Source organism: Muntiacus reevesi, chromosome 1 (genome assembly GCF_963930625.1).
Source record: "Muntiacus reevesi chromosome 1, mMunRee1.1, whole genome shotgun sequence".
Classification (NCBI taxonomy): Eukaryota; Metazoa; Chordata; class Mammalia; order Artiodactyla; family Cervidae; genus Muntiacus; species Muntiacus reevesi.
This window is the reverse complement of record NC_089249.1, coordinates 154,098,303-154,121,273: the sequence shown is the minus strand read 5'-3', so window position 1 is coordinate 154,121,273 and position 22,971 is coordinate 154,098,303. Positions and strand designations below refer to the sequence as shown.

Here is a 22,971-nt window from a genome sequence, read left to right as displayed (position 1 = left end):
GTTTCCAAGTGGCAGACCAAATAGCTGGGCCACTGGCTACAGGCCAAGGGTCAATAGAAATACAACAAGTCTCATGAAGGAAAGGACAGGCCAGACCCATAAGAACACTATTTGAGTTCTATCCACTGAACACAGCAATTACAGTCATTACTAGTCTGCATAGCTGGTGCAAAGGCTGAACAGGCACAAAAGACAAGCAGACACAACCCATTTCAGCTTGGCTGAACCACTGGTGAACCAGGTCCAGGTTTAGGGAAACCTTAACTGAGGACCTCACTGAGTCACTGGCTTTGCTTTAGATAACGAAGTTGGGAATAAAGCTTCCTCCAAAGGAGGGGCTGAGCTACAAGACATTATGCACCCTCATTCTCTTATCTCTCAGACAAATCAGTGAAAGTTCTAATAATTTTGCTTTCTGTCCACCGTGACTGTAAATTTGACTCCTTTCAAACTCAAATGTAGGTGTATATACATCTGTAAATGTCTGAAAGGAGGCAGAACCTTCTGCCCAGCCAGGACAAATCTTAGTGCTATTTGCTCCATTGCGGAACGTCAGAACCTGAGTCTGACTGACAAATTGGTGGAAAACATTCTCTCCATCTGAGAGGATATTTGAGAGTTGTTGAAAGTTAGCCACAACCAGTGAAGAGGGAAACGACAACCCACTCCATAATTTTTACCTAGGAAATCCCTAGACAGAGGAGCCCAGCAGACTATGACAACAACAAGCCACAACCAGAGGATTGTTTGGGCAGCTGTCTTCGAACCTATTTCCTGGTACTCAGTCTGCAACCACCTACTTACTTCCTCCTCATTAATAGGCAAGAAAGTAGAGAACCACTCAGTTTTGTCAACATATTTGCTACCAATTCTCAAGGACTTCCCTCAAATTATTAACCAACCCATAAGGCCCTCACTCTTCCTCTTTCAGAAAGTTATGCGTCTGTCAACATCCCATCCTTATTGCTAGAACTGTTAAGAGAATTGAGGGATATGTGATTTTCACCCTACTTGCAAAGGAAGTTGGAGCCTGCCAGTTTCATGGATGCTGACAGAAGACCTAGACTCCTGAGTTGGAGACAACGAACTTTATGATTCATGGCAATATTTGTAGTCAAAATATCAGAATTTTCTTGCACAGCTTCCTAGTTCCATTTCCCACTGGGTGACACCAACAAAGCAGTCCAAACGATACCTGCACATACAGTGGACTGTATTAGAGAAGGAACCCAGAGCCTGAAGCACCGAATTCTTTTTAAATAGACACTGTGTGTGCTTGCCCTTTGCTCCAGGGAGAGATATTACCTCTGTCTTCCAAGGCTTCTCACTGCACAAATATCCTTGAAAATATAATCAGAAACAAAAGTAGCAGCAGTCAGAGCTCTGACAAGTCACACAGAAACCATGGTTATCGCTGAAATCCAAGACAGGGCTGCTGTAGAATTTAGATGCTAAGACCCTAGCACAATATCTGGCACATACAAACCAGTCATAAGCTATATGCTAATATTATTATTCCTTGCTCATTAAACCTAAAATAAAAACAATCAATTATGTCTCTATCTCGCTTTAAAAATGCCAAAGAATACAACTAAAATTGACTTTAAAAATAGTTTAACCACTACTCTTCCCTTGAGAGAAAGAGAGTGGGATGCCAGGAGAGCACGAGAGACAAAACTTTCCTCTAACATTTTTCTATTATAGCTCAGTCATTAAAGCACATGAACTCTGGGATGGAGGGGAGGGGAGGAAGGGAGGGGAAGGTGACTGGAACCTAACTCTAATGCCATTAAGGGTGTACATAACTTGCAAACTTTTCTACTTTTCTTTACCATAACTTGATATCTCATTCTATCTCAATTTTTCCTCTATAACCACAAATAAGTATAAAAACAGGTACAATTATTCTGTTAATTTTGCTTCTCAAACTTACCTTAAAATCAATGACTAATGATTTAACATGGCAAGAAATTTTGATTTGAAATTAGAATTTCTGCCTTAAAAACAGTTTGAGTGAAAATGTAATCAGGTAAAGTGGTAACATAAGGCAATTCAGTGATAGCATTCAAATTTTACAAAGGTCATGGCCTCAAGCCCTATATTTTGCCACATTACCTTACTGAGTCCTCTATGAAAGCTAACACAGAGGGTAGGTGTTTTGAACTTCTCTATAAATGGGTCACCTTGAAGTTATAACCCTCAATTCAATAAATGAGTCTTATTTTTACTCTCCCAATGACAGATTTACTTATTCCAAACCATATGTCACAAAACAGTAGGCACTTAAAAATACATAAAAATTTACAATTCTACTCCATTTATTTGTACCATAACAGCCAATATTCATAATATTCCTTCAAAAAATATTCACTGAGCACCTCTTAATAGATACTACAGGAACAGTGGTTAAGATCCAGGCAGCTGTTCACTCAAACAGCTGACAGTAGAGGAAAGAAACATGGTAAGTGATTAGCAACTATCTGATAGAAGAATCAAAAGAAGAGAAATATGTACAAGATATTTAAGAAAATGATTAACACTAACTGGGCATAGAATATTGATGTAATTAAGTAAGAAAAAAGCAGGTGATGCTTTTGAAAGACAAATAGAAGTATTCCAAAAGGATATGAGGGTTTCCCAGGTGGCTCAGTGGTAAAGAATCCGCCTCCCAATACAGGAGACACAGATTCAAGTCCTGGTTTGAGAAGATCTCCTGGAGGAATAAACAGCAACCCACTCCAGTATTCTTGCCTGGAGAAACCCATGGACAGAAGAGCCTGGTGGGCGACAGTCCATAGGGTACAAAGAGACAGACACGACTGAGCACACATGCACTGAAAGGGATGTGAAAACTAAGCCTTCGAAAATACAGACTCATGAAACAAGACATTTTATGATGAACATCAAGTATACACTGAAATACTCATATTTTCCTAAGTCATAAAAAACGGATGAGTACTTAAGAACACAAAATCAAAGAATCACAGGAATGAATGTAATGTCAAAAATCATTTAGTTCAGTTGTTCTCTAGTCCATAGATCCAGCAACATCAGAATAACCTGAGAACCTGGTACAAATGCAAATTTGCAGGTACCACCCACGATCCATTGAATCAAACAATCTGGTCTCTTGTGATTTAACAATTCCCCCCAGTTTGGGGGGGTTTTTATTTTGTTTTTGTTTTTTTTTTTTTTTTTGGTGTTCCTTGGTGGCTCAGTTGGTAAAGAGTCTGCCCACAATGAGGGAGACCTGGGTTCAATCCCTGGGTCGAGAAGATCCCCTGGAGAAGGAAATGGCAATCCACTCCAGTATTCTTGCCTGGAGAATTCCATGAACAGAGGAGTCTGGTAGGCTACAGTCCATGGGGGTCACAGAGAGTCATTTTCTTTCCAGTTATTTTTATGCAAGCTAAAGTTTGAGAACCACTAATTTAGACCAGTGGTTTTCAGCACTATTGAAATTCTAGGGCAGATAAGTCTTCATCATTGTGGGATGTCTACTGCATTGTACAATATTCAGCAGAACCCTGGCCTCTATCCATGAAATGTCAACAGCAACCCATAGTTGTGACAGTCAAAAATGTTTCTAGAAACTGCCCAGTGTTCTTCAGGGGACAGAAAGCATCTGAAGTTGAAAACCACTTATCTAGACCAGGGATCAGTAAACTTTCCTGTAACAGTCAGGGCTTTGCAGACCATGCAATGAACTACTTAACTCTGATAACAAGGGCAAAAGTGGCCGGAGACAATACATAAATGAATATGCATAACTGTCTTCCAGTAAGGCTCTACTGACAGAAAAACAAAAAGATGGTGATTTGGCACTCGGGATGTAGTTTGCTAACCCCTTAAGCTAGATAAGGGCTTCCCAGGTGGCACTAGTGGTAAAGAATCAGCCTGCCAACGCAGGAGACATAAGAGATGCGAATTTGATCCCTGGGTCAGGAAGATCCCTTGGAGGAGGGCATGGCAACCCACTCCAGTATTCTTGCCTAGAGAATTCTATGAACAGGAGACTGACAGGCTACAGGCCGGAAGGATGCAAAGAGTTGGACACAACTGAAGAGACTTAGCATGGGGTTGGTTGCTAAGAGTCAGACACGACTTAGCGACTAAACAACAACACAACAAAGCTAGATAAACTACCTAAATTATATCTGAATGTCCCCAACCTCAAGTAATTATCCAGACTCTATCTGAACACCTGATCTAGTCCAATCTTTTATGTTTAAGTAGATAGGGCTCTAAGCAGATCTCCATCTTGTATTCTGTGTAACTGATATCCAGAAAGGATAAATGACTCGCTCAGAAAACCACAGCCAGAGCAAAAAAAAAAAAAAAAAAACAACAACCAGAGCTCTAACTGCCTCCTATAGAAGAATAACCATGTAACGTGGCCTGTGATACATTCAAATATTCTCACTTCAGAGTTACTAAAACCTAGAAAAAAAAGTACTGATATCATGGGGTGGGCTGAGGGGGGGTGATATGGGAAAAGGTAGATAAGTTTATCTTAAAAGCCCCGATAGTAAATATTTTAAGCTCATGGGCCATGAAGTCTCTGTCTCAGCAGCGACAGAGCAGTCACAGAAAACAGGTAAATGAATGGGTGTGGCTGTGTGTCAACAAATCTTTATTTATAAAAACAGGCAACCAGTTTATAGATTACAGTTTCCTGACCCTTGAACTACAGAGTCCATAAAACCTGTCTGGCAAACAATAGGCATCCACCCAACCATACTCAACAAATTTGAAATCTCTTCCGCTCCATGGTTTCTGACCACCTGTGAGGTTAGAAGCATGGCACTGAACTGGACTGAATGGCAGTCTAGGGAGATCAGTCCCTCCCTTCCTCCTCCTTTTCTTCCCTCCCTTCCTTCCTTCTGGCATGTCTGCCATATGCCAGGAACTGTTAATTTATTTATACACAAGTTTTATCAATTTAGAGAAATTTCTAAGTGGTGGATCTTGTTTTCCTTTGGAAATTCAAGCTATCTGACAAATTAAGCTAGAAAATGAACACTCTTATGTACACCTGAATAAAACTTTTGTTTCAAACCAGTTCATGACCTTGGACAAGTCACTTCCTTTTTCTGTGTCTCAACTTCCACAAAAGGAAAAATGAGAAGCTAGAAATAGATGATCTCTGAAGTCCCCTGCAGGAAACAAGTGTGTACCTTAAAGCTGTTAACAGTGAAAATAACAGCTAAAATTTATTAAACACTTTCTTTATCAGACGTCTGTTCTAATCACTTTAACTCATTATTCCTATGGGAAAACTGAAGCAAAGTGGTATGAAGCAACTGGTCAAAAATGACAAGATGAGTAAGTGGCAGAGCTGTGATTTTAATCTAAATAATCAGACATCAAAGTCCATTCTCTTAACCACTATCTACTAAACTTTAACCAACATGCCAAAACCTTATTTCCACAATGACCAACCATCCAAACACAAAACAATATGATTTGTCCCTCTAAAAATAAAGGGGACAGTGAAGAAAAGGAAAAAGAGTAACAAGACTACTTCCTACCATAGCACTCAATCTCACCCAAGATAACTTCCCAGGAAATAAAGATGATGTTCTATGAATACTTGGTTTGCAAGTATTCACAACATCACAACATCACCAAAGAAACCTATCTGTCTGATTGGTACCAATTCTACTCACAGTCTGATATCCTCTTTTGTAGAAGATAACTCTTCGTATCAAACTGAAAAAGACAGGAGAGGGATTCACAGCTTTATTTAGAAGGAAAAAATATAATGAAAGGGTAGACCAGTAGTGTCATGAAGAGTTCATGCTTCAGAGAAGAGATGATGGGCAAATGAAAATTTATTATACTCCATATTGGTAATCCAATAAATGTAAATGTACAAAGCAATTTAGGTAGCAAAGGTATTACTAGCTGGAAAGACTTGGAGTAGAAAACAAACGCACAATTGTGTCATCCAGGATACACAACTGAAGTAACATCAAAATCAGTGCCAAATTAGAGAAGAAATAAAGGTCTTCTTATTGTGACCAACAGAACTAGATTCAGAAAAAAATACTTTTTTAGCAAGGTAGATGAGTTTTGTTTAAGAAAAAGTCTGAAAGAAAATATTACTACCAGTTAGACTTGCTTTTGCTTCACTTGAGTAGAACTCTAATCTATGTGTCTGTATTATCAGTTACCAAGAAATAGAAAAACATGAGATGCACATGTGACACTAAACTGCGACACCACTCATTTTGCTCGCAAAAAAAAGAAAATTATAAGTAAAAAAAGTATCTGAGAGGAAAAATATTTTGGCATAGTATTAATTGAAAAGTTAAAGTGATGGGGAAGGGAGAAGACTCATTCTTCTGTTCATCTAGAATTAAAGTAAAAGGTAACTAATTACTTATTAAACAGCAACTACAATTTTGTTTGCATTAAGTGTCTTCTCATCTGTAAGCAAATCAAATACAGTATCAAGAGTTTGTTTGATCAAATGATCTTTGTTCTATACCTCAACCTTTAAAAAAAATCAAAGAATTATACAGTCACAAAAAGATTTGGAACTTTCACCTGAATGCATCTCTTTGTTATAAAAAGACCTTAAGAAAGGAAAAAAACTCACAATTCATCAGTGCCTGCCTGTCTTTTAAACCCAGGAAATTCCTTTACACCCCCTCCTCATTCTGGTTAGCCAGAACTGTAGGTGTACCAGTCTACTCATTCATTTACCAGTAATATACTATGCTAACACCATTTACATTTAAAGCTGACTTTTGTTAGACTATTTCAAGTTCCAAACTTACTTGGTCAGAGTGGAATTTACAAATAATTGATTAAACACTATGTTGTCATTCTCTCCACTCAATTTTGGTGATGCAACCATTACGGGAAACAATAGCAATTCCTAAAAAAATTAAAAATAGAAATACAATATGATCTAGCAATTCTACTTCTGGGTATATATCCAAAAGAATTGAGAACAGGGACTTAAAGAGATATTTGAACACCCATATAGAACATTAATGATTCACAAAAGCCAAAACGTGGGGGAAAAGTGTCCACTGGCAGATGAATGGATCAACAAAATGTGGTACATACACAAAATGGAATATTACTAATATTCCATTATATTCCATATTCCATTATATTATTCCATATATTCAATAATATTAGAAAGGAAGGAAATCCTGACACATGCTACAACATGTATGAATATTGGGGCCATTATTCTAAGTGAAATAAGTAAGTCACAAAAGAACATATACTGTATGATTCCACTTATCTAAAGTACCTAGAGAATTCACATTCACAGAGACAGAAAGAATGGTGGTTGCCAGAGGCTGGAGAGAAGGAAGAATGGGAGTTATTTAATAGAAACAGAGTTACAGTTTTGCAAGATAAAAAGAGTTCTGAAGATGGCTGGTTGCACAACTGTGATCATACTTGAAGCCACTGAACTGTCATCCAGACATCTATATCTCAAATCTCTTAACTTGAAAATAGTTAAGATGGCAAGTTTTATCTTATGCATATTTCACCACAATTTAACATTTTTTCCAATTGGTAGCTACTTTTACTTGGGGGGGGCAAAATCTTTTAGAAGACAATTTGAACTATATTTGTTTTTTAATTAGTTCACTCACCTACAAAATCTCAAATCTATTCCATTAAATGTGAGCTGTAATCTTTCATGCACTACTTATCCTATTAAAAGAAACCAGGCAATTTTTTAAAATTATAGCCTAAGACTTGGAATGTAGATGCTTGAATGATACACGCTTCTTCTATAACTGGTCAAATCAATTTCCCTACCCAAAACTGAATATAGTAAAATTATGTTCTATTTACCTCATATGATTGTTAGCCACCCCTCCACTGACTTCACCAGAAGTCTTTTCTTTATTAAGTTGAAATATTTAGAGAGAATACAAAATCCTTCTCAAGAACTTTCCCACATTTGGACATTGTATTTATCAGAACCTATTATCCAGCAATAATCAACGTCATAAACTTAATTATTTTAAATTTTAGTCACATTTTAAAATCATGTTCTTGTCTACAACAGCAGCAATAAGCTCAAAACTATTATTAATTTTCACAACCATATGAAATAAACAGAACATAATTACACTATGTTCACTTTTGCTGGGGAAATCAATTTGTCCAGTTACAGAAGAAGCCAGTATCATCCACGCATCTTTATCTCAAATCTCAAGCTATAATTTTTTAAATAAATTGACTGGTTTCTGGTAACTGGATAAATGCTATTTTTTAGGTTAATTCTATAAAACTTTTACATAATATTATTTAAAAGAAAAATTTTTATTTTTGTTTTATATTGGAGACAGCTGATTTCCCTGGAGAAAGGCATGGCAACCCACTCCAGCATTCTTGCCTGGAGAATCCCATGAGGGCCACAGTCCATGGGGTCGCGAAGAATCGGACACGACTGAGCAACTAACACACACACACCTGATTTACAATGCAGTGTTAGTTTTAGGTGTACAGCACAGAGAAGAATAATTCATTTCAAAACCAAGTCCACTGGAGTAAGCTGATCTGCAATCATCATTTGCAAGAGGAATACAAGGTTCCTAGACTATATAAAAAGCTAATGTGCTTGTGTACAGTTTTCTAAATAACTTTATTTTACAATAATATTCTCCTGCCTATGTGATAATATGAAATTAACTCTCACCATTTGGCAAACAATTATTTGACGCAGATGCCATAAGCTTTTTTTTTCCATTTGTAAACAATTGTTCACAGCACTGCCATTTGTTTGAAGAAAAAAACTTACTAGAATGTTTTCATGTGCTCAAAATAAAATCTGAAAAGCTTGTCAGGAAATTTTACTTCATCTCTGAATACAAGAATTCTAAATTTCCAGACCAAAACCAATACATCTAAGCATAATAATTGTCACAAATAATGAGAGAAAACAGCTACAAGTTATAATGAGTAAACTATCCTTTTTGTTGTAGTTTAAAGCCATTCCTACCAGAGCAGAACAATTTTACAAAAGGATAAAACCATTTCTAGATATATAGAGTCCTTTGTCACATAATCATATTCCACATTAAGTAAAAGACTGAATTGGAGAATGAAAAAAGGTGAAATTAGGCAGAAAATCTCAGGCCAATCCTAATCCTACAAAGCACCAAAAGCTTGTGGTCAACTTTTATTTTCAGAACCTCTTTCTGAGTTTGAAAGTTACAGTATAATGAAAAGCAGATACATGCATTTTCCTAATGTAGCAGGTATCACTTAAATAATTAAAAGAGCAAACTCTGGAAATGGACATCAGAATATAAAGTTGTAAGAATAAGTAACTTTAAAAATCAAAGAAAGAAGAAAAGCCCTACAAAATATCAGTAAGAAAAAATACTGCCTATTAAGCTAATGTTAGACCATGTGCAATGACGACAGTGTTAAAGGAAATGTCTGCCTATATGTAACTGAAGCTTCTAAGTTAATGCCAAAATAAATGATTAAAAACATCTCACTACAACATTTTCTTCAAACATCAAAAGGCAAAAGTGGTGTTTACAGGGTATTCTAACTCCAAGTGCTTCTGGAAGCATACAGCTCTACTTTCAAAGGGTCTCCCTAAAACAATTATGTGACAGCACTACAGTTGGATACACTAAGAAATCATCTTAGCTCATCCTTTAAATTATTCCTGGAGAAAGAACACCAACCAAGTAATTCAAATCTGTAGAGGAAGGGAGTCCAAAAGCATGAATTGGTCATTTACCCACCTTGTGAATTCACAGCTTGTAAATTCACTTTGATATATACACTCCTCATCCTCCTATACCCAAAGATTCTAATAAGGCATCAAAGTCTCAAATGTTTATTTCTCCTTCAAAACCAGCACAATACCCTGGCTACCCTTACCACCTCATCATTCTTTTTAACTCTCCCCTTAATACACCACACCCACAACACCACACCCACACCCCACACAGCACATTCTCCTCATAAACAACCCAAACTCCTCACCCAAAGCACTTCATACTTAGAAGCCCCACATTTAATACCTTCAAACTCTACACACTCTTCATATAAGAAACAATACACAGTCCACACACAAAACTCAACACAATACCACCTCACCCTATAAACCACATTCAAACCGTACATAACACATTCTACACACTCCCCAACATAACATAGTCCCCCAGAGTTCACAACACACACACATCCCAAGCCAGGTACTGTATAAAAAAACCTAAACCACACAGCACTGCTGTGCTCAAACGCTGGGAAGAGGCCACCCTTTGGGCACTGGGAAGCAACGAGGCTGGAGACGGGAGGATAACTGGGCCCAATACTTCACCTGAAAATCCGCCAGGATCATCTCCCGGTCCATGTTGGACGTCATGGCGGCCGCCGAGTTCCGCGGCTCCGGGAGCGAAACGCGCACCTGGGAGGGAGACTGCGCCTCCTACGGCCGTCGCCGCCGCCGCCGCCGCCGCCGGGCGCCGAAGGGCTGGCGGGCGAGCCGGCGGGCGGGCCGGCGGGCCGGCGGGCGGGGCAGTGCGGGAGGCTAGGCGCTCATGCACTCGGTAACCTTCAGGCGCCTGGGCCGCCCGCCTGCGCCCTGTAGAGCCCGCTCCGCAGCCGCCGAGACAGGGAGCTTGGTAAGGATGTGGGTCCGGTCTTACTGTCGCCGGCCAGGATGAAGGCAGGCTGCGACAGCGCGCACCCGGCTCTCTTCAGCGGCGGCGAGACCGGCGGGGGCGGAGAAAGCGAGCGAAAAAGCAGGCGGGCAAACGCCACGGCCGCCTCCGCCTCCTCCGCTTCCTCCCAGGCCGCCGCCTCCGCCCCTGGTTGGCCAGAGCCAAGGCTGTCGCACATTTTGCCTGTCATCGAGGTCGCAAAGCGCCGCTTTGCGGCTGCCACGTGACTGCTCTCCTGTCAAGCGCTGGGCGCGCGACTACCCGGCGGGGATCTGCGCGCGGCTGGCGGACACGCCAGCCTGAAACTGCGGGAGCTTGGAGTCCTGCAACAGGTTTTTCCGGTTTGAATTAAGCAAAGGCTTGAGGTGCCGCCTCCCCCTGGTTGGGCTGGCAATCAGTTTCTGCTCCTTACGTTGTTAATATAGTAGCATACATACACGTCAAGCCTCACAAACCAACTCAGCACAGTCACAACCCGTCTAACAGCATTTCATAAATGTACATTTTCTCTAACAAAGTTTCACCAAAGTACAACTTCATATACAGTCTTTTACGTCAACCTGTCAAAACCCACTTACACACTGTCACACTCGATCCCAAGCCCTGACGCTTGCATCCTCAGACATAATGTATAAAAGATGACGCCTTGCAGCCTCAGACATAATTAACAAGGAGTAAGAAATAACCAGATTCCCACGGTAGTTATGGGACAGACATGGAAGCTGAGAAAGGTGAGAATATCCATCCCAAGACAAAGATGATCAGGCTTTGAGCCAAAAATAGCCGAAGACTATGTACAGTGACGTGTGATAGTTTGTAATTGTCGCTGGAGGAAGAGTGACAGTAGAACTGGTTCAGCTTTGACTTGGGAAGATATCATCTTCTGGATTGAAGTAGAGCTTGTATTTGCCTTGGAAAGTATATAAAATCCTGAAAATGTAAAGTAAGACTGATAATTTTGTGCTGTAGAGTTAAAATAGATAATAATTTAATCACCATGTAGAATCAAGGCCTAGATTTTTGTATTCCCTGCACATGAAGAGCACTGTGGTGTTCCAAAGATCTAGGTTTATTCTGTGGCTTTTTTTCTTTAAATGAAAATAGTCTGGCCTACAATTCTCAAGTAATAGTCTGTATTTAGACCAGAATTTGCTAGATAAGGAATAGAACCCTCCATAGTCATATGAATTGAAGGGTTTCCTGGTTAATTGCCACCCCCCAAAGAAGTAATTCCAAGATAAAGCATGAATGTGAATCATGAGGTGAAACATACTACCAGCAATTTAAGTGTGGTAATTCACTTGTCCCATTCATATATGTCGTTCTCAGCACAAGGCAAGTTAGCAAATCCTGCAAAGTTGAGATTTTTCTCCGTGATGAAATGTGTGTGTATCTGAGCCAATTCAAATCCAGTACTGCTCCCCTTCTCCCTCCCTTCTCTCCATCTGGAAATTAAAAGAATGTGGTAATGTTGAAACCGGGGAAGAGTACACTAAACATTCAGGAATATGGTTTCTAGTACTGCTTTCCCAACTAGTTAGTTAGGGGAAACTAGATGGGTCACTTAGACTCTCTGACTTCAGCTTCTGACATGACTATTTAGATGATGAGAAAACAATTATGAAAATGCATGGAAGCATAAAATACTTTCACAAAACAAGCATAGACTGCTTAGCACTACTAGGCATTCTAGTTCTGCCCCTTGACAAGAACAAAAAGCTTCTCTGAGTCTCAATTTATTTCTAAAATGGGGCTCATAAAACTTACTTCATAAGGTGATTGTGAATATTGAGTGTATAATGCTTGTAAAAACTTTTCAGAAACCTTAAAGCTGTCCAAACATATTAGTTGCCATTTACTTGTATGTATGCATGTGTGCTAAGTCGCTTCAGTCATGTCTGACTCTTTGCGACCCCATGGACTGCAGCCCGCCAGGCTCCTGCAGGCAAGAATACTGAAATGGCTGCCATGTCCTCCTCCGGTATTACTTGTACACCAGTTCCTAAAGGCTTTTCTCAGGATAATCTCTTTCATAAAACTTAAGCCAACAAGGATTCTCTTCCTTTCTAATCACTGCTCTACGATCTTTACAACACAATTTAATACTCTGTAATTAAATTCTAATTTTTTGTCTAATTGTTTCATCTATGCATTTTTTAATATTTATTTTTATTTGTTTACTTGGCTCCTCCAGGTCTTAGTTGCAGCATGTGGGATGTAGTTCTCGATCAGGGATCAAACCAGGCCTCTGCATTGGGAGCTCGGAGTCTTGACCACCAGGGAAGCCCCTATGCATGTTTTAATCTCTCCTCAAAGTCTGAATGTTCCTTGAGATTATAAGCCGTTTCATTCCATGTGTTTTTATATTCACCATAGTTCATTCATGGCAAAGTCTTGGGCACATAACAACCAAAGCTTTTGAATTTATTTTTATTGGATGTCTAGTATGTACAGGTATTTTACACATTTTATTTCATTTAATGCTTACAACAGAATAAACAGATAAAAAACTGCTCTGAGAGGTTAAGAATGTGCCCAAAGTCATGCTATACAGTGAGGCTAGGTCAAAACTAGTGCTCTTTCCACTTACCCTGTTGCTTCCCCGCATTTTACCCTCCATAGTGTATAGTTTCTGAAGAGATTGATTCTTCTCTATGACCTAACTATTCATGATTGGAGATCCAGAGTAATTTTCTACTATAAAAATAAATACTGAATTAAGAGAAAATTCATTTCGCCAGAATTCCTTCCTTAAAACAATTTCATTGCAGCGTCACAGACTAAGAGAATAAAAATGTATAGATTCTCTGTCCATAAGCATGAGCAAAGAAAAATGGTTTTAATATATCCATTCTCTTAGTTGTTCTACTGCATTAACTCATGGAGCTCAGTCTAATTCAAATAAGATCTTTTTCTAGAACCTCCATGTTCTTTGATCTTATCATTCTTCTTTCAAAAGGAAGTTTTATTTCACATTTTTTCAAACATATATATAATATAGTCTACTTGTAGATATTTTGCTAAATTTTTAGTTGTAATAATTTTCAATTTATCTAATACTTGCAAACATAGTACAGAATGCTCCTTTAATCCAGCATCCTCTAATGTTACCGTCTTACACAACCATGGTACTGCTATCAAAACTAAGAAATTAACATTGGCATAATACTGTTATGTTTCAGAGACTCTATTTAGATTTTTACATTAATGTACTTTTTCTGTTCCAGGGTCCAAACCAGAATTCCACACTACATTTAGTGGTTCTGTTTCCTTGGCTTCTTCCAATTGTTGACAATTACTCAGTCTTGACTTTTGAAGAATAGTGGTCAGGAACTTTATAGAATGTCCCTCAGTTTGGGTTTGTCTTATAATGTCTTCTCAGAATTATGCTGAGTTTATGGATTCAGGGGAGACCATAAACACGATATGTCCTCATCACATCATATCAGGGACACATGATATCAACATGACTTATTATAGTCTTTCTATACTCCCTTTAAAATAAGTATGAGCTGCTGAAAAGAAAAAGATTTCCATGACTATTTGTATTTTATACCCAACTAAAAGGCTCTATTTCAGTGTTTGAGATATGTGCCATTATTGTGTTAAAAGACAAACTACTATTTTCAATATAGTAGATACTTAACTGTAAATCTTTCTTGTATACCATGTTAGAATATAAGCTTGCTGACCACAGAGATACTCACCTTTGAATCTATTTCAGTGAACTAGCAATCAACACGAGATTTTCACTGAGGGTCCTCTGTAGTCTTACTTATGCTTTATGAACTAAGATTGTAACTTCTGTACCTCTGTGCTGCCAGTTCTGGGTTATAAGATAAGCAAACAAAGCATATGCTTTAGGACACCAGCAAAGCCAAAGTGAAAAAAAAAAATTCCTTAAATTGTTTAATATTTCAGCAAAATCACTAAAGTAGTCAAGATGGGACAATTCAGAACCTTGTTGGACTTCTTCACATTTATTTTTTGGTCTTGTATTATTTTTATTTACACATTAGGTGAATTGGTGAGACATCAAAATCTTTTTAGTGCTTAAGATCTCCAAAAGTCTTAATCCAGCTCTGTAGGCATCTTAAATTACCCTGTTTTATTTCTTGTTATTTAGCAAAAAGAATTTTATTTCATGAAAATTATAACCCATGTATACCTACACTTTACATGAGTACAATTTAAGAATCTTCTTTATTACACTGTCTTCTCTTAGAAACCATAATAAATGCTAGACAGCAACTCTCATAAGTTGGACTAATGCCAGTTATCTTTTATCAGCCAACAATACTACTATATCATCACACCCTCCAGTTGTACTGAAGGATTACATACTAATTTCCCAGAATAATCAGAAGTAAATTACATTATTTATGGTATTTACTGGTTTATATGGAATCCTAAAAGTTCTATTTGAAATGTCTAAATACACGTAAGAAACAAGAGGAGTTAATTCCTTGTGTTGTAGTTCATGTTTGATTCACATTTCAAGTTTAGTTACCTAAGAAAATACCTCTGGTTATTTTTCTGTCAACAAGTCCGTTAAAGGAAACACCACCAGATTGTTGAAAGTTTGAACTCTCCCTCTACCTACCAGGCAATCTGTTGCTAATGACTCTCCAGATGTTGTTGGTGTGTTTCGTTGCTAATACTTACAGTGTATCTCAAGGAGCTCAGTATAGATGTTGCTTGAAAACATGCTTGCTAGAGGCCGGTAAAAATTAGACCACCTGTCACTTTTTGTTTGGTTTCATTTTGCCCACTAGGTGCATCATGCAACCGTGTTGGATATTTTTAAGAGCAAAAAGTATAGAAAGCAGTAATTAATCTTACACAGCTAAAAAAGGAAGTAAAAGTACAGAGACGTGGTGCCTCGGACGACTGAAATAAACATTAGGGAAGACACTGTTCTTTTACATTTAGACACCCCTCCCCCACCCCAAACAAGTCCCATGGAAAGTAGTCAGAGAGAACTTTGACAAAAACAAATGGCCTTGTTAGAAAACACTTCCCAAGACCTACTTAAAAAAAAATTTTTTTTTCCTTTAAAGTTAATTGCTTTTCTCCCTTTCCCCAAAGAAATGGAAATTTCCGTTTCAAGTCTCTGGAACATTAAGGCTTCAGAGTTCGTCGTGATTTCTTACCTACACCATGCCTTTAGTTTTCGTTACAATCAGTCTAGAAAAGACTTTTGCTTTTTCTGAGCACAGTTTTTTGCTGTCAGTCAGGTCTCTCCCTCCATCCCCGCGGCCACCTCGGCCCACCGCGGCCCTGGGCGTTGATCTGGCAGGTGCGAGGCCGAAGCGCTGGACTGAGAAAAGAAGGCCGAGTCTGCACAGAGCGCGCCGCGGAGGTGGCAGCGGCAGCAGTAGGCCTGGCCTCCCGAACTTCGAGAGCCTGGCCGGGGAGCGCTGAGGCGGGCGGCCTGCCCCGCCAAGGCCGGGGAAAGACTAGCTCCGCGCCAGCCTCCTCTCTGCCTTCCAACAGTCAGCGCCGCCGAGCCTCCGAGGCCCTGCGGCTCTCCGCACCCTTAATTAACAAGCCTCTTTCCCCCACCTCCACCCCCGCCGGCCTCAGGACAGCTCGGGGTTTCACGTCGCAGCCTCCATTCCGCCCGCCAGCCAAAGGAGGCCAAACCCGGCTTCGCCGGGCCGAAAGCCGCTCCAGCCCCGGCCTGGCCGCTGGGCTGGCGGGTGGGAGCCAGCGCAGGAGACAGCGAGGGAAGCCCAGAGCCGGCAGGCGGGAGAAAGGGCGCGGGGCGGGGGGCGGGGCGAAGCGGGCTGAGAGCTCGAGCGCCACCAGGGCGGAGGGCGGGGCGTGGGCGGCGCCCGGCCTTCCCGCTCCCGCGGTGCTGCAACTCCGCCGAGCCTCCTTAAAACTCTGCCGTTAAAATGGGGGCGGGTTTTTCAACTCAAAAAGCGCTCAATTTTTTTCTTTTCAAAAAAAGCTGATGAGGTCGGAAAAAAGGGAGAAGAAACCGGCACCGTCTCTGCAGCGGCAACAGAAGCAGCAATTGTTTGAGCGAAAAAAGAAGCGAGAGAGGGAAGGAAAAGACCAGAAAGGGGCACGACGCACAAGTGTCTGTAGGGGTGAAGGCAGCAGAGACCAGTGATTTGGGGGGGACAGCTACAAAAGAAACTGTCACTGGGAGCGCTGCGGCTCGGGAGGAAGCGGCGCTACCCGGCTAGGCTCCTGGGCACAGCTGGCTGGCGGCCGCTGCCCTATCGGCGGCACAGGCTGGGGGCACAGGCCAGGGGACTGCGAGAGGTTGGCGAAGTGGCACAGGGCGCCGAAGCCGTTGAGCTCTCGCCGAGGGCGGAACTGGCTGCGCCCTGGAATTGTGGCGACTCGCAATACTCGGGGCTTGGCCTGAGACTTCCTAGGACCCTCCCGACCTCTGGAGCCCTCAGAAAACCGGGAAAGGAAGGAAAAGAAGCGGCGGTCGCTCAATGAGCTTCTACATTAGGAAGTCTGAACTGGCTCGGTTGTAGGCGGGAAGTTACCGGTGGGCTGCCCCGTGCAGCCGCGATGCTGCAGCGCGCTGCCTCAGCAGCCGGGGCTCCATAGACACTTCCCGCATCTCTCTCCCCCTTCCTCACGCTGCTGGGCGTCCCAGGACCCGGTGGGGCCGGCATGACCGGCTTGCCGGGGGCCCGCCGCGCGCCCGGCCGTCTCCGGAGACGCGCGCCGAGCCTGGCTCCCACGGCCTCTCAGGCTCGGCAGGGCTGCGGTAGCCCGGCGGGCGGGCTCCGGAGCCCTCCCGCGCGGGGTTAGCCCGCAGCTCGGCCTGGACGCGGATTAAGACTCATCCGGACAATCGAAGTCCACGGAGGAGTCGTTACGACCTGTAACTTGGGGGCCACGGAACTGCTACTCTCGTCTGATTTTGGCGATCATCTTTAACCCCCGGAGCACATCAGCATCCAGCCACCGAGGCGCTCTCCCTGCAGCGGAGGACTCAAACTACCCCTTCGGCGAGACGGATGGAGACCGAGCCCCTCCGAGGACCTGCCCCTGCGGTACTGGCTCGCGCGGCTCAAGTCACTACTGTGAACGAGGGTGGGTTAATACCTTTTCTTCCCCTCAATGCCTCTTTTTCCACGGTATTTTCTGCCCTAACCTAGTCCCTTAAATCTCCGCATACATTCCTCCCGGAGATCTGTAGTGTAGGTACGTGCCTGCTCTGCCTACATTTTACGTCCAGAGTAATTTACCAGGAATATATGTGTGTCTGTCTATCTCTCAGTTTAATCACCAGAATTCTTCATAGGGGTTAAGCTAAAAAGCGAGGAGCGGAGCCCCTCTCCAATGGCTCAGTTTTGCTGAATAATCACGTGTGAATCGAGGGGCGGGCTTTTGGCAGGCAGATCTTACTAGTATTTACTACCAAGCTCTACTCCAGATTAACCATCCCAGTCCTTCTGTCAGTCTCCGATGCCATCATGCAGCCTGGTTAGGAGCGAAGGAAAGGGGAAAAAGAAAAACAACTAATTCATCTTTTCCCGATCGTCAGGACCCTAAAGAATGGCCGAGCCTTGGGGGAACGAGTTGGCGTCCGCGGCTGCCAGGGGGGACCTAGAGCAACTCACTAGTTTGTTGCAAAATAATGTAAACGTCAATGCACAAAATGGATTTGGAAGGACTGCGCTGCAGGTTGGTATCCAGAGAGGTGGGGGAAACAGGTCAACAACGTTGCCTACGTGACCCGGGTTTCTAGAATAATAGCTTTCAAGCTTTCAGGGGTACTAAATTTCACTGTTTTTAAAACTAGTTGGTTGCCATATTTTATATCTTTAAGTGGATCCAACTCCCCAAAATGACGTACTTTGAACAAACTCGTCAAATCCAGTAACATCCTCTATATCAAGTGGGTTCCAGGTTTGGTCTTAATTTTTGGAATGTTTTTGTGACTGTGGGGATTGTGTACCAGTCGTAGCAGCGCCGAGTTTTTTGGTTTTTTTTTTTTTTTAGACAGTTCTGTAAACACGTTATTATGATTATTATTTGAAGTAAATACACTGCTATTAGTGGTTTCCGTACTTTGCTCCAATAATTGACTTTAACGTTAATTTTCTTGACTACTGGCGAGGGTATTTTTCCTTCAAATGCTTCAGGGTTTGACAAACGACCTTTCCTCGTTTGGAATGGGTGGCCTGGGCACGGGCACAGGATGTACATTTCACAGTTAATATAATACCGTCCACCCATTCGGGATTGAGGAGGAATAAAAAGTTGAATTTTCTAATCAGAGCTCAGTTTATAGTGTTTTTGTCTCTGCGGTCTTACCGTGGTATGTTCTAATTTTTAGTAATTAGATTTACAGGCAACAAATGAAACATGTCCAGCTGCCAAGTATTGTACCTGATAACTTTTTTCTTCCTCTGAACATTATCATGTAACTTGGTTGAAAGGCTTAGAAACAGAAAAATGGCAAAGTAGTCTGAAACAGTTGCTTTATCTGAGTTCTGATGATATTCTTATGAGCAGTTCGTGTTTGAAATGCAACACTTAAAGCTGTTTTTGAAAATCCACTGGGGAGAGGGTTTTTAGAGTGCTTTGTTTTTAATTGCAAGAATTAGAAATTTAAGTGACAGTAGATGTACTACTAACAGACGAAGTCCATACACCCTGTATATTTTAAATCAGAATATACTGACTTTGCAAAAATTTCAGTATTAAGGAAGCTTATAGATAGACACTAAATTATTTATCTTGTTATTTCAGGTATATTACGTGGGGAAAGGATTTTTTTTCTTTTTTCACCTCGTAGTTTTTAACAGGTATTGTGATGATAGCAATGTCACAAATTTAATATATTGAAATTTTTCCTATTGAACATTCAAAATATTATATAAATCTCACAAAGAATGAGCCACTTAACCCTGTAAGAATAGGATCTTGCAGGACTTGTGACGAGCAGGAAGACTAGGAGATTAATACTGCAAAACAAAAGTTTTGACAAACATTTTTAATACAACTCTGCAGTCTTGTTTATATTAAACATACTTATCAAGATATTAACACCCACTTATTGTGGCTTAGTCCTAGTACATATAATGAAACACACACAAACAGGAGTCTCAAAGCTTGTTTTCAGTATGTATAATCCTGACTCTGAAGTTGTATCATAACTCAAGAAAGAACTTTCTTTCAAAACAGTTTCCAGCATTGCTATTATTTTCTGTGGAATATGGCAAAATTTCTCTTACAGTAATGTTTATTTACCTCAATTACAAAAGGTTTTTCCCTCTTCCTAGTGTTAGCCTCTCAATCAGGATCATGTTAAAGGCCCTAATCGTACATTTGCTTTACAAAGATCCAAGGTGTCTGTCTCCTATTTTTCCCAGTTCAAGTCCTTAAATGTAACTAAATATTTAGAGGCAATTGTGTAAAAATTAGATTGTGTTCATTTTTAATAACCAAAAAATGTATTTCATCTAAGTTCTTGAAAAATAAATTATGTATCATTTTTAACCACTGTCCCAAAGGAAGGGCTAAAAGTCAGCAGAGTTTTATCAACAGGGAAGCTTAACATCTTGGCCATCTATATAGTTTGAATTTATAAAATATTATTCATTCTAAATATATTTTATGTTACTTAATTTGTGATTTTTAAAGCAAACATTCTAAAGAGATAGATCAGCTTCGTATGTTTTTCCAGGATGTATTTAATTTCACAAACATTTGAGTGTCTACTATGCAATCTATTTACTATAAATTTAGGTTATTATGAATATACCTAGAAATAAAACAATTAAAATGCTGAAATTTCCTTGCATATTAATGAGACTATATTTTTTCACAACTAGATTATATGTACTGTATAATTTCATGCTGCTGTACAAAATACTTTATGAGAGCCTAATAGAGACCTCTTATTAGAGTGAAATATATTCAAACACCAGTACATAAGTCTTTGTCATGTAAATTAGTTGTATGTTGATAGCAAATTTTAATATCAAATTCTGGCTTTTAAAATATTGGCACTTTACAAATAACTATTCCTAAATGCCTGATAATAACTGCAAAAGGAAATAAGATGAGATCACCAGTTGATTAACAAATGGGCTGAAACCACAGACAAAGCTTTCTATGTCCCAAAATATACGTTAAATATCTTACTTTCTCTTCTTTTGCTCAATTGAAAATTAGGAAGCTAGCTACAACTTTTTAGGAGACAGTAAGTAAAATAGTAAAATAACTGTTCCATTCCTTTTAAGAACAGTTGCCATACAGTCTTTTCCTATCTAATACAAGGCATATCATGAATATGTTATGTTTTAGATAAATCAGTATCATTGGCAATGTAAAAAACACAGTTGCTTTTTTAAAAAAAAAAACCACTTCAATATTCAATAACGTTTTAAATTTTCAAGTGGAGGATTCTAAGCACTAAATACACCTAGTAACCCACATGAAATAATTGCAAAGAAAAAATAACATTTAAAAATTACTTAGAAACTTGGGGCTTATCTGTTTGGGAAAAACTTGTGAAAATTAATAATTTAAGAAAATACCAGGTTTGGATTTTTAAGAGATCATTTTTACACTAGTAAAATCAGACTAGATGGAATCTGGTGTGTGGAAACATTTCTTTGAGGATTTAAAGAAGCTCATTCTCCTTTTTAGCTATTTAGAAAAATTTTACCCATATTTAATTTTACAGAATCAATATCCCAGGCACATTTTATGAGCATGACCAACCAAACAGAAGACTTACTTAAATCTCAAGTTCTATTTCTTTTATTTTAATAAATTCATGAAATGACACAACTCTTTGTGGGAGACAGAGAGCTGAGTTGTCAGTGAATTTTGTACAAATCGCACTCATTCTATTTTTATTAATCAATATATCCTACTTTGGGCCTTGTTCAAGATATTCCATCATAGAAGCTCAATTTTTAGAAGTTTTCTTCTACTTTTACCTAGTAGTACTCATTTGCGGCAACTGAACCCTTCAAACTCCATCACATGGGTCTTCCCAAAGCACTCCTTCACCAAAAAAAGTTACATAAATAGAAAGATGGATATTCTAAAATAGTCTTGTAGTAGGAGCGCTTGAAGGATTCTACCGTTTTTTCTCCTTTTCTAGGTTATGAAACTTGGAAATCCGGAGATTGCCAGGAGACTACTACTTAGAGGTGCTAATCCCGATTTGAAAGACCGAACTGGTTTCGCTGTCATTCACGATGCGGCCAGAGCAGGTTTCCTGGACACTTTACAGACTTTGCTGGAGTTTCAAGCTGATGTTAACATCGAGGATAATGAAGGGAACCTGCCCTTGCACTTGGCTGCCAAAGAAGGCCACCTCCCCGTGGTGGAGTTCCTTGTGAAGCACACGGCCTGCAAAGTGGGGCATCGGAACCATCAGGGGGACACCGCCTGCGACTTGGCCAGGCTCTACCGGAGAAACGAGGTCGTTAGCCTGATGGAGGGAAACCGGGCGGAGGGAGCTGCGAATCTGCAATGAATGTGGGGAGGGCTCTCCCACACTGCCTTCTGTTTTGTCAGTTAATTGATTGGCTGTCCTATTTTAATATCATTTGTTAAAATTCTGTTTTGTCATATTTTAAGCAGCTAGTTAAAGCCTCTGAAACTGCTAAGTGGAAATCTTACTATAGCTTTATGAATATATTTAAGCAACATCTCTTTCACCTGCAAAACCCTGAGTTCTAACATGTAATTGCAAAAGCTTTGACTTTCTTCTGAATATTTTATCTTTCCCTGACTTTTCTCCTTGCCTCTCCCTTTGCCAGTCTCAATACCCAACTTGGAGACTTTGTTTTTAAAATGGTTTGTCCTGATGCTTCTTTTGCCTGATTAAAACACATTTTCAAAACAGGACAATGTTTTCTGTGATTCCCACTCCTCTTATAATCCGCACATGACATGCCTCTTGCTAATGAGAACTAAACTGAAAGATCGTGGTGTTTTAAGTCTTGACATTAGAAAAAGTAGACCAACTGAAAAACTAGACATATTCTATTGATGATCCAGTTAAGTGCTTTTCTTTCTCTCCTCATGCCTCCCAGCAAAGATTTTACTTAATGGCTACTATGTCTGCTTTAAAATAGAGTAAGAACAACATTTTTTTGGAAATCAAACCTGAAAATTACTTCAGTGTAAATTTATCCTAATATTTGATCTTCATTTTTTTCTCAAAGTAAAGTTAAATCGTTGAAAAACAGGTTTCAGAAATAACGATCTGGAATCAAATATATGTTAGCCCTAAAAGCCACTTCAAAAAGAAATTGCCATTAAAAAGTGCTTCCCATTTGCTGACTTTTTTAAAATC

General features: G+C 40.0%; 2 protein-coding genes across 3 annotated transcripts in view; one reads left to right on the top strand and one right to left on the bottom strand.

The window, feature by feature from the left end:
- Nucleotides 1-10,801, bottom strand: part of FAF1 (Fas associated factor 1) — a 481,413-nt gene extending 470,612 nt beyond the window's left edge. The window contains exon 1 of the mRNA XM_065913426.1: nt 10,325-10,801. Within this exon, the coding sequence (XP_065769498.1) occupies nt 10,325-10,369 (45 nt within the window). The 5' untranslated portion in view covers nt 10,370-10,801. The remainder of the gene's footprint in view (nt 1-10,324) is intronic.
- Nucleotides 10,802-16,546: 5,745 nt separating this feature from the next.
- On the top strand, nt 16,547-22,523 carry CDKN2C (cyclin dependent kinase inhibitor 2C). Of its 2 annotated transcripts, XM_065913424.1 has the most exons (3): nt 16,547-17,735; nt 18,190-18,329; nt 21,769-22,523. In XM_065913424.1, exons 2-3 carry the CDS (start codon nt 18,201-18,203, stop codon nt 22,144-22,146), a joined length of 507 nt encoding a protein of 168 aa, XP_065769496.1. In that variant the 5' UTR covers nt 16,547-17,735; nt 18,190-18,200; the 3' UTR covers nt 22,147-22,523. The 2 variants fall into 2 exon arrangements, with proteins under 2 accessions (XP_065769496.1, XP_065769497.1); XM_065913425.1 differs by lacking the exon at nt 16,547-17,735 and having other exon boundaries at nt 17,765-18,329.
- Nucleotides 22,524-22,971: the final 448 nt, after the last annotated feature.